At 44.8% G+C, this 12666-nt stretch overlaps 1 protein-coding gene across 2 annotated transcripts in view; it reads right to left on the bottom strand.

Annotated features, from left to right (window-relative positions):
• CD6 (CD6 molecule) overlaps positions 1–12666 on the bottom strand; it is a 59304-nt gene that overhangs the window by 15907 nt on the left and 30731 nt on the right. Inside the window, exons 1-3 of one of the 2 annotated variants that reach the window (XM_084859115.1) lie at positions 5693–5807; positions 4794–5102; positions 1608–1913 (exon numbers count right to left, since the gene is read on the bottom strand). In XM_084859115.1, the coding sequence (XP_084715241.1) occupies positions 1608–1913; positions 4794–5082 (595 nt within the window). In that variant the 5' untranslated portion in view covers positions 5083–5102; positions 5693–5807. Of the gene's footprint in view, positions 1–1607; positions 1914–4793; positions 5103–5692; positions 5808–12666 lie in introns of those variants that run through there. The other variant, XM_084859107.1, reaches the window with a different exon arrangement.

Here is a 12666-nt window from a genome sequence, read left to right on the forward strand (position 1 = left end):
ATATTGTCCAGCTGTTGTAACATGTGCATTTAGGAATATACAGTCTGGCTACACTACAGATTGTCCTGGTTATATTTTTTACGGTTTTGCTTTACAATGTCTACAGAATATTCGCCTTTGATTACCTGCTCCTTTCCCAGCTCCTGTACTCGATGTGCATTTTCGTTTTGCCATCACATATTGGGCTATGCTAGGACAAGCCAACTGCCTGAGAATAGTGTGTGTGTGTGTGTGTGTGTGTGTGTGCGCACGTGCGTGCAGGGGGTGGGGGTTGTCTGGTCACTGTTCTAAACTGACCTTTTAAAAAGAATGTTTAACAATAATTGAGCATTTGTCCAAGAAAGATGACAGAAGTAAACATGAACCAACTGCGGGCCCCACCTGTAAACTGCCTCCTGGGAGCACTTTTTGTAGAAGCGATAGACAAAGTTAGCGGGGGAACAGATAACATGGCCCATGAACATGATTGGTTCTGCCTGCACATGGCAGAATTCTAGGTTTAAGATGCAATTAAATCTGGCCTGTCTTCAAGTTGGAATGCTTTTAAGCATGGAAGCTCTCAGCTTCACCAGCACATAGATGAGATGTATGTATTAAATGGAGATTAACATTTGACATGGCAGCAATGCAGACATTCCATGCCCTTGATCTTTGAAGGGTGGTAGGAAAACCCTAAACAGACAAAGATGGGGAATGCAAGTAAACAAAGTATATTCTCTCCCCTGCCCTGCCCCCTGTTATCTACCTCTGTGGCTGATATCCATACCAGAGAGAGAGAGAGAGAGAGAGAGAGAGGGAAAGAGAACATATAAACCCTTTTCAGGTGTTCTTGTTCGGAGTAGAATGAACAAGTGAGGGGGGACAGCGAGGTTGAACATGCTAACTCCACCCCACCCCCCCCCTGCCATTCTTATTGTCCTGCATGTTTTGAGGGTGAACTTCTGCAGTGGGGCACCTTTTGGGCTTCATCATATGGAGCTTTTATCCTGCGATTGAGATTGCTCCTTCACAGAAGTTTGCAGGCTCTTTACATGACGCCGTGACCCTCCTGCACTAAATGCCCTTTGTTCCGTTGTTAAATAGATCACAGATAATGAGCTATCAAATTACCCCACTGTGCTCTGCTTCAGTTTCCTCTGTGAAAAGAGGGAAAACTGCAAGAAGAGGAGCGAGATCAATGAAAGAGAATGGAAGACTCAGATACAGGGAGAAGAGAGGGGGAGAGGAAGCATGTGTAAAGGGAGTAAGTTGTGATTCTGCATTTAAAACGGAAGCAGAAAGTCCTGTTTTAAATGCAGGATTTTAGGCTGGTGTAGAAATGCCCTTTGTATCCATGGAGACTTCCTGCACAATGTAGAACTATAGAAAACCAGTGTTCTACATTGTGCAGGGAGCTTCCTCCACAGACACAAAAGGGTACCCACTGCAGAAGTTTGCCCTCAACACATGGAGGGTGATGAGAATGGCAATGGATGGTAGCGGACAGTGGTGGTACGGAGTGATCATCCTCGCTGTTTGCCCTCGCATGTTTATTCTGCCCCAACGAAGAATAGCTGAATAGGGCTTTAAGTGCAACACACATTGATAAAGGCCAAGGTACCAATTACCATTACATATCACGCCAGCAGCTCCGAATTGGTCACAGAGAGTAGCTTTGTTGTAGCGCCAGAAACAGTTGGCGAGTGAGTCTTCAGTTCCAGCACACTGATAATACATCTTGCCCATCAGGGTGTGGTTGAAAGGCACCCTTGGGGTTAAGGCCTTGTCACTGCAGCCCAAGGAATGGCAGAGCACATCAGCTTCGTCCTGGTACCAGTTACCATCACATACTGTGTTCCAGATGCCCTTGTAATAGACCTCCACTCGGCCTGCACAAGTATCTAGTCCGCCTGACAGCCGCCACTCCTGGTGCTCTGTGTAGGTGGTGGGAGAGGAAAGGAGGCAGAGTCAGCACAGGGGAAAAGGCTAGGGAAGTGCCGGCCTTCTTACGTCACTTTCTGAGATATGCCACTAGACATCAGGATCTATGAACTGTGTCTAGACATCAGGATCTATGAACTGAGGACTTCAGTGTCTCGCAGGCTAGAGCTATCTATCTATATTCACATGTGATGCTATGAACTGTAGTAGACCAATTTCAAGCATCTGAAAATTGAATAGGACAGCCACATCGATCAGAATATAAGTTAAAACTTCTTCTGTTTTCTTCTATCTATATCATAACATTCAGAAGTGATGTACTATGGCAGCCTTTTCCAACCTCGTTGTAGTCCCAACACATCTGGGAGTTGGGAGTCCAACACATCTGGAGTGTACCAAGATGCCAGTATTCCAAAGGAATCTTTTACATGTTTTTTGGATGTGTCCAAACATTAGACAATGCTGGAATGAAAATGTTACCCTAATCCAACACATGACAGCATACTATTTATCTCCAGAACACAAAGTAGTCCTGTTATGTAAAAGAAGAAATACAATCAGAAGATTTACAACTGATATTAAGCCTGCTAATTGCAGCAAGGATATGCCTCGTTCATCATTGGAAACCTCCAGAATCCTTCCAAACTGTTGACTGGATAAAAAAGAAGAAGGGAAAATAGCTTTCTTCATAAAACTTGATAAGAGGACAACATAACTCACAAACCGATAAGCTTATAGATAAAAGAGTTGCTGTGTATTCATTTTTGGAATGAAAAATTTCATAACATCCAACCATCCTTATGTTTTTGTTTCAGTGCTATAAAATGTACAGTCTGCTGTATATTTAAACATTTATATTTATTTCTGTTAAAATGTATGTTAATATATCTGATATTCATTTTAAAAGCTGTTGAAAAAAGGAAGTGATGAACCTGAGGCTAAGGGTATGCAAATGTAAAAGCTTTAGTGGTAGGATGTACATTGGGTTTAAAAATGGGTTTCTTCTGTTTCCATTCCCACATTAATTATGTTCAGATATGCACAAAAATAAATTGAGGCTCAAAGCAGGGCCAGCCTTACTATGAAGCAACATAAATCAGACTGTTCAGGCAACAGATTCCAAAGGAGATGCATGTTTCCCTGCCTCCATTGCCTTATGTCATTTAAAAAGGAGCTCCAATCCAGAGTACCGGGGGTAGCATTTTGACACTTCCATTCAGGTGTGAAACTGTCTAATGGCACTTTTAGTATCATGTGTAAAAAAACAGCCTACAGGTTATGTGTTCCTAGCATAACTTATGATAATGGGCTTAGTGGGTAACATTTCAAGAGAAGATTCTACAGTAAGCATGGGACAGTGTAAACTCTCCCCGCTCTTGTTGAATGATGACTCCTTAGTTCGCAGGCAAGGCATTAGGAAGAGTCACATTATGTTTTTCAAGTGAGACACATGAGAAACATTCAGAACATACAAATATAAAAATACTAGCACTACTTGCCTGGCTCTGGGGCCTTTAGAGACATAATGTTTATTTCACAAATAATGACTAAAACAGATATAAAAGAGGCCCTCCTGAGGTTATTATTCATCCCAGATAAAGTGCTTATATTCGTTACAACAACCCTGAGCCCTCTGGGGAACTGACATTTCTCTTGAGCTGGTACTGTGCTGTGACTGAAATATATGTTAAGAGAAGTTTATTTTTTCTGCTTCCCTTTACTTAGCCCTGCACAAGAGAAGGGATGTGCTTCTAGCACACCACTGTCAGAAAATATCTGCGCTGGGCACGTAGATAAGAGCAGCTGTCCACATGCAGTCAACATCAGGAGAACAACATAGTTATAGGATCTGCTATCTGCAGTTGCTTTCTGTACCAACTCTTGGCTGCTCTACTAGGCTTGTAGTACAGAGGAGGAGAATGCAAGATTGGAAGGGTATTGGCTCCTTCTTCTGACCTACTTCCATGAGGGGGAATACCTCAGCTTCGTCTTGGATCACATCATCCTCTACTCTATATGTACAGATGAGCTGCCAGTCTTGAAAGGGAGGGGATGAAAGCATTGCACCTCTGCCCTCACTGAAGCAATCCAGACAAGAAAGCCAAGTAACTTCTGCCCTATCCTGATTTCCCCCTCCTGTACTCTCAGGTAGGGGAGACAGGTGAATCTGTCAATTTCAGTTTTGCTCAGTTTCTCATTTTCCCCAGTCATAGGTTTGTTTCGGGCCATTTCTGCATCAGTTTGCAAATGCAGCCAAAAACATCTGCATGAAAATTCACACACATTGCCATGTGGTTTCTTCTAATGTATGCATTTTGGTATGTACTTTTCCAGCATATGCACTTTTTGCAAGCGGTTTTACCCTAACAGAATGTGCTTTTGTGTATCCTTTCCCCTAATATATTCATTTTTGTACACGCTCTTCCTTAATGTACACATTTTTGTGTGCATTTTTTTTAGTTGCAAATTGCATTGCAAAATTCTGAAAAGTGCAGATTTCGGTGCATAAGTGCATTCCAGTTTGCATATAAGTTTGTGTGTGTGTGTGAACTGGGCATGTTTGTATAAAAATTTGGACCAAATGGATTTCTTATCCACTCCTACTCTCAAATTTGGTGGGACCCCCAAGAATTAACATGGTAATAGGCTGAAAGTCTGGCTATTACTGGTCATTGGCCAGCAAGAGTTTATCCTCCCAGGTTTAGGAACTTGGCCATCCCTGGATTAGAATGTACCACTACCAGTAGACTAGCCTTCCTCAAAGGGTCCCCTCCAGATGTTTTGAACTACAATGTCTAGGGCACCAGGTTAGGGAAGGTTGCAGTACACACACACACAGAGCAAGAGAGAGCGCTGTGCTCCATCAAACAGACCTGAACATATTACACCAGCATCTTCCTTGTGTCCACAGTCCTGGTTCTTCTCTGATGGACAGTCCCATAAATGAGACTCATTCCCTGAACACTGAACTTCATCCAAATGGATGGGGCCAGTCCCCTTCTGGAAATGAGAGGCATTCAGAGCCTGAAGGGCCCAACCACAACTTAGTTGCTGGCACACAACTCCAGCATCAGCCAGGTCCCAGTTGTCATCACACACAGTACCCCAAGCACCATTGTATTCAATCTCCACCCTGCCAGAACAGTTGCTTCCTCCATCCATCAAACGCAACCTCCGAGTTTCTGGGGAAAAGAAGTGGAGAAGAGAATCATAGCTCATGCAATGGCAGAATGAAAAAAATAGGAGGATATAAAACAAATATTTACAGGCCTTGGTATGCCAACATTTGATACGTAACAACTGGGCTAGAACCCCAAGGTAAAGCCCATAAGACAAATATATACAACTGATGGTCTCTGGGATAAGTGGAAGAGTACCATATAGACCAGTTTAATCATCTGCGTGAGCACAGAAGCAAAACAGGGGCCCTATTCACACGTAATGAGAAGCCATGATTGTTAGGGAATTTCCACTAACCTTGTCAGGAGAAAGGGACTCTGCCTCTGAAGCAGAGGCTGAACCACACCCTGAACCCTGGAAGCGTCATTGCCTCAAGTGACAGGCTAGCAAGGCTCCTGTCTTAAGGAGTGCTTGCCTCCAGAAAAGGTCTCCTTAGGAGAAAGGGACTCCTCAGGAGTAGGCTCTGGGAAGGGAGCTCTGATTGCTACAGCTGAGCTCTGGGTGGGGTGTGGCTGGCTTTGTGCTTAAAAGCCTTCCCTGGAAACCCAGCCAGTGTTGGAACAACGTAGCCCATCCAGCCTCTGCCATGTACCTTGTCTCCTGAATTGTGCTCTGTGACTGATGCTCTGTGTCCAACAAGCTGGAGGGCACCAAGTTGGGGAAGGCTACTGTGCAGCAAAGTCCCCATTTTACCCACACAACAGAATGAGGTGATAGAATTCTTAAGTGGTATGGTGGATTGTACCACCTCAGATGACAGGTGGAGGGGGTGACATTTGAGATTGCTCCCCCATGTACCAAATGTCCTGCAAGCAAACAAACAAACAGAACAGTCCATCAGGGAGAAACGTTTCATCTTAGCTCTCACCCTGCTATGCCACTTTTCAGACTGCAGAGCAGGTTATTTTAACTATAGGGGAGCATGGTAACATATGCTCCCCTGGCAATGAAAATGGACTGTATCATTCCAATCACTTCAGAAGTCTTCCACCTCATTACCACTGGTGCATTTGTAGACTAGGCCCAAATGATGAGAAATCAACTGATATAATTGTATGCGGGAACACACCCTTAAGAGGTGATCAGGTACTAGAGTTATGAGATAAAAGGAATCCAATATTTTATTTCTTACATTTCTATACCACCCAATAGCAAAAGCTCTCTGGGCAGTTCACAACAATTAAAACCACAAAACACATCATAAAGTACAATATAAAACGTAAAAGTTTAAAACTACACTATAAAAGCACAAACCAAAATAAAAGCAGCAATGCAGAGATTTAAAATACAATAACAGATTTAAAACAACAGCGCTAAAAGACTAAAATGCCTGGGGTGGGGGGGCGGGGAGAATGGTCTTCACCTGGCACCGGGAAGAGCAACATGTAGGCACCAGGTGAGCCTCCCTGAGAAGTTCATTCCACAGCCAGGGTGCCACAGCAGAAAAGGCCCTCTTCTTGGTAGCCACCCGCCTCACTTCTTTTGGCAGGGGCTCCTGGAGAAGGTTGCTGAAGATGATCGTAGGGTTCGGGCAGGTACGTATGGGAGGAAATGATCCTTCAGATAACCTGGCCCCAAGCCCTTTAGGGCTTTGAATGTTAACACCAGCACTTTGAATTAGCCATCCAAGTAGGATCGGAACCACTGCAGTGCAGTGCCTCCAACTCCCAGCCCAGACAACCTATCCAGAAGGATACCATGGTTGATGGTATCAAAAGCCGCTGAGAGGTCCAAGAGAATCAACAGGGTCGCACTCCCCCTGTCCCTCTCCTGGCAAAGGTCATCCCACAGGGTGACCAAGGCAGTTTCCATTCCAAAACCAGGCCTGAAGCTTGATTGAAATGGATCTAGATAATCAAAATGATAATTTTCATTCAAGAGTGCCTGGAGTAGTCCTGCAACCATCCTTTCAAAACACCTTGCCCAGGAAGGGGATGTTGACTACCAGCCTATAGTGGTTAACATTGTCCAGGTCCAGGTCAGGCTTTTCCAGGAGTGGCCTAATTACTGCCTGTTTTAAAGAGGCTGGCACCACTCCCTCCGTCAAGGAGGAATTTACAGCCTCCTGGACCCAGCCAGATATCCCCTCCTTGTTTGATGTGATAAGCCATGAAGGGTCAAGCGCACAGGTGGTTGACCAGACTGGCCAAGCACCTTGTCCGCATCTTCGGGCCTCAATAACTGCAACTCATCCAATAGAACTGGACCAGATGGTGCTCTGGATGCCTCTACTAATGGAACTGCATTAATTGTGGTGTCCAATTCATGATGAATTTGAGTGACTTTGGGCTCCTTCATACCAGGCTTTTATCCTGCGACTGAGATTGGTCCTTCACGGAAGTTTGTGGGCTCTTTACATGATGCCATGACCCTCCAAGGCATCTCCTGCACTAAATGCCCTTTGTTCCGTTTTTAAATATAGATCGCAGATAACGAGCTATCAAATTACCCCGTTGTGTTCTGTTTCAGTTTCCTCCCTGAAAAGAGGAAAAGCGGCAAGAAGAGGAGCGAGATCAATGACAGATAATGGAAGACTCAGATACGGGGGAGAAGGAGGGGGGAAGGGGTGGGGGACAAGGAAGCACATGAAAAAGGGAGTCATTGTGATTCCGCATTTCAAACGGAAGCAGAAAGCCCTGTTTTAAATGCAGGATTTTAGCCTGGTGTAGAGATGCCTTGTGTCTTCAAAGCGTTGTGCAAACTCATCACAGTGTGCTACTGAGGGTTCCACCATTACTCTCCCTGGCCCAGATTATAGCAGGCCATGAACCACTTGGAAAAGCTCCACTGCACGACACTGAGAAGATGCAATGGTGGTGGAAAAAAAATCTGTCTTTGCCATTCTCACCACCACAGAGTAGGCTTAATAATGAGCTCTGACCTGTGTTCGATCAGACTTGGCATGAGTTTCCTCCACCTCTGTTCTAGCTGTCTCCCCTCTTGCTTCATTGCCCTCAGCTCAGGTGTATACCAAGGAGCTGGCTGGGCTCTGCTCAGAGGGAGAGGGCGCTTGGGCGCCAATGTTGGGGAAATACTGACTGATCTCCCCGCCCACTTGTTTTCTGTCTGAGAGGCATAGAGCAAAGGAGGGAAGTGTGGCTTGAGGCTTTGTGGGGGGTGGTTGTTTGTATTCTGGGGAGTGGTGTGCACATGCATTCACATGCTTCCCCTCTCGAAGAAAATGAATTTTTAAAAGGCTTCAGTCAGACACCCAGCCTTGCACTAGATGAGCACTCCAAGCATGGAGGTGGAATGAGGAGTGCTCAGTTCCACTCTCTCACACAGCTTCATGTTAATAATCCTAAAGCTCACAGGTGGGTTAACTGTCAGTGGGACCTCAGTATGGTATAAGGCCCTTGGCAATCTCTTAAAATTCCAAATGTGTCCACTGACCCCAAAAGGTTGGGGACCCCTGGTATACGCCAATTACAATCAGTGGCCATATGGAGCCTGCTAAGAGCCAACCCTGCTTAGACTGCTATAGAAATCCCCAGAGCCAGCCAATGGGTCCAGGAAGAGGATGCTTTATGAAAAAACAACAACCCCAACTCTGCTCAGTCCTCTACCAGTGGGATGGGTGCAACACAAGCTGCCACCCACACAGCTTCCTGCCTCTTTGATGAAAATGTCACTGAGGTGAGTGTGCACGAAGCCCAGGGTAACCTCAAAACCAGTGATGAGGTAAGCGCCACTTCCTAGGAGGAATTCCAGCAGAGCAACTGCCCATGCCCCCAGTTGGGCCCCATAGCGCACACCCAGAAATGGAAGTGCCATTCCTTGAAAATGCAGTCTTTCCCCCAAAGATAATCCTATCTCAAAAGCAGGGAGCAGATACTATTCCTTGACAGCCATGGCTGGACTGGTGCAACACAACAGATTGGAGACCATTGTAGGTTGATCTCTCCCAATCTGCCCTCTAGGCACATGGATCTTGGAGACTGGATCCAAGAGCATGCAGACTCCAAACTTAATGATGTGCCATTGTGCCTTAGGAGGCTATCCATTCTGAACTGAACATGTTCCATCAGCTCCCAGAACTAAGCGGGGCAAAGAATGTGCCCAGCAACATCCTCATCTCCCTATGTTGCTGAAGAAGCTGGTCCGCTCCAAATGTTGCTCCTGCAGCTCTTGATAGATTGGCCTTTCACTCCAGTGCATCAGGCCTAGGGCTGTGTGATGGCACATCCTGCGCCTCATTTTTAAGTTAAGGGTTGTGATCGTTGAATTGCGACAGAGTTGGCATATTCCTGTATTAGGTGGTGTGGGTTGTGTGTGTCTAGTTAGTAAGGCTTTGGTTTTGTGAACTTGATACCACTGGCAGAAGCAAGGATGCTTACAGAAACCCTGTCCTTATTGTTGTTTTTTATATTGTTTTCTTCAAAGTATAAATCAATTATTTCGTTCTGGAATTACCTAGTCCTCCCCTAAGCAATCCATTGTCTGCTCTTTCTCCAAGATGTACCTGTTCTTGGAGATTGCTTCCTACAGAGCATCTGATTGCTATTTGACTATCCATCATTTTGCCCATGTAGATCTGACCACTTGGAATAAAGGAAAGATTCAAGGTCAGCTGCTTCGTCTTATGCTTGGGTAGACCTAAGGAACTGAGGGTGAAGACAGATGCAACGTTGTAGGAGCAGTGAGGGCAGTCTGAAAGCACCCTTGCCTGATTCAATACAAACATTTTCCTGTTCCAGGGTGAGCTCTGAAAATATTTTCTCTATGAACCAAGGTAAAGCTGACTGTGAAGAGTACTTATTGGCTAGTGCATGATATATCACCAGTACACACATACCCCGTTCTTGCAGTAGTTTGGCAATTGTTTTTAAAGCGTTTGCATTTTTTTTTTAAGTAAAGGCATAAGTATATAAATATACGTGCAGTTCAGACTAATGAAGGAAAGACTGACAGCTGAACCAGTGTTGACTTGCTAGTAAAAGCTTCCAGATAAAGGTTTTGTTGAGTAATTGCCCTGCCTTATTCATGGAATTTTATGGGGGGTCCAGATAATATTGTCCTCCTCTTGTAACCTCCCACGTTTTCTTATCACAAATAAAATCTGTTAAGGAAGAAAGGACAGAACAGCTGCACAATGCCTTTCGATTGATAGCTAGAAGCTGTCCATCTGGAAGCACCCTATGTATGTGTGTAAGAATCTTCAATGTCAGCCTTGGACTATGATGTCCTTCTTGTCCTTAAGACAAACATACGACACTTAGGGTACAATCCTATGCATGTTTAGCCAGATGATACTGTCTTCCACTTATGCTGGCTGGGGAATGCTGGGAGTTGTATGACTTTTTTCTATCTAAACATCCACAGGATGTGCATGCATTGTTGCGTAGACCAAATAATTTTGACTTAACCATGAACTAATACCTAACTTCTGATGCTTCAAACAGCAGTTTTAGATGTGATGGCTCAGTGTAGCCAGCTGCATCTGAAGTCACATCTGCGTCTTGTTTGCGGTGCTTCTTTTTCATGTCTGACAACTTTCATGTCAACCTGGAGCTGCCCACGCAGCCTTTGCAACTTCATTGTGAAAGGTCTCCATGTGGAAACACTGCTGGTCAAACAGAAAAGCAATCCTGGGTTCACCTGGCTGCAGAGAATCATCACATTTGAAGCTGCATCTGACACCACTTACTATATCTTTGTCGTTTATGTTACGGGGCTGGATTCAGTGCTCTGGCCTTTGTGGAAGCAGAACAAGGTTTAGCAGCTGGAGGTTGTTGTTCAGTCGTTAAGTCGTGTCCGACTCTTCGTGACCCCATGGACCATAGCATGCCAGGCCTTCCCTGCACTCTCTCCTGGAGTGTGCTCAAGTCCATATGCATTGTATTGGTGATGCTATCTAGCCATCTCATCCTCTGCCGTCCCATGCTCCTTTTGCCTTCAATCTTTCCCAGCATCAGGGCCTTTTCCAGGGAGTTTTCTCTTCGCATTAGGTGGCCAAAATATTTGAGCTTCAGTATCTGTCTTCCAATGAGCACTCAGGGTTGATTTCCTTTAGGATGGACTGATTTGACCTCCTTGCAGTCCAGGGGACTCGTAAGAGTCTTCTCCAGCACCACAGTTCGAAGGCATCAATTCTTCGGCGCTCAGCCTTCCTTATAGTCCAGCTCTCACAGCCATACATTGCTACTGGGAGAACCACAGCTTTGATTATATGAATCTTTGTCGGCAAGGTGATGTCTCTGCTTCTGACTATGCTGTCTAGGTTTGCCATAGCTTTCCTCCCAAGGAGCAAGCGTCTTTTAATTTCATGGCTACAGTCACCATCTGCAGTGATCTTGGAGCCCAAGAAAATAAAATCTGTCACTGCTTCCATTTCTTCCCCTTCTATATGCCAGGAAGTGATGGGGCCAGATGCCATGATCTTCGTTTTTTTAATGTTGAATTTCAAACCAGCTTTTACACTCTCCACTTTCACCCTCAACAAGAGGCTGTTTAGATCCTCTTCGCTTTCTGCCATTAGGGTGGTATCGTCTGCGTATCTGAGGTTGTTGATAATTCTCCCGGCAATCTTAATTCCAACCTCTGATTCATCCAACCCGGCGTTTCTCATGATGTACTCTGCATATAAATTAAATAAGCAGGGTGACAATATACAGCCTTGTCGTACTCCTTTCCCAATTTTGAACCAATCGGTTGTTCCATGTCCGGTTCTTACTGTTGCTTCTTGGCCCTCGTACAGGTTTCTCAGGAGACAGGTAAGGTGGTCTGGTACTCCCATCTCTTGAAGAATTTGCCACAGTTTGTTGTGATCCACACAATCAAAGGCTTTAGTGTAGTCAATGAAGCAGAAATAGACCTTTTTCTGGAATTCTCTTGCTTTCTCCATGATCCAGCAAATGTTGGCGATTTGATCTCTAGTTCCTCTGCCACTTCGAAACCCAGCTTGTACTTCCAGTAGTTCTCGGTTCACATGCTGCTGAAGCCTAGCTTGTAGGATTTTGAGCATCACCTTGCTGGCATGTAAAATGAGCACAATTGTACGGTAGTTTGAACGCTCTTTGGCATTGCCCTTCTTTGGAATTGGGATGTAAACTGAACTTTTCCAGTCTTGTGGCCACTGTTGAGTGTCCCAAATTGGTTGGCATATTGAGTGCAGTACTTTAACAGCATCATCTTTTAGGATTTTAAATAGCTCAGCTGGAATACTGTCATCTCTGCTAGCTTTGTTGTTAGCAATGCTTCCTAAGGCCCACTTGACTTCACTCTTGAGGATGTCCGGCTCAAGTTCAGTGGCCGCACTATCATGGCTATCAGGGACATTAAGATCTTTCCTGTATAGTTCTTCTGTGTATTCTTTCCACCTCTTCTTAATCTCATCTGCTTCTGTTAGGTCCCTGCCTTCTTTGTCCTTTATCATGCCCATCTTTGCACAAAATGTTCCCTTGAGATCTCTGATTTTCTTGAAAAGATCTCTAGTCTTTCCCATTCTATTTTCCTCGATTTCTTTGCATTGTTCATTTAAGAAGGCCTTCTTGTCTGTCCTTGCTATTCTCTGGAACTCTGCATTCAGTTGGATATATCTTCCCCTTTCTCCCTTGCTTTTCGCTT

This window comes from Heloderma suspectum, chromosome 1 (assembly GCF_057233095.1).
Source record: "Heloderma suspectum isolate Gila_16-S chromosome 1, 16-S_ref, whole genome shotgun sequence".
Classification (NCBI taxonomy): domain Eukaryota; kingdom Metazoa; phylum Chordata; class Lepidosauria; order Squamata; family Helodermatidae; genus Heloderma; species Heloderma suspectum.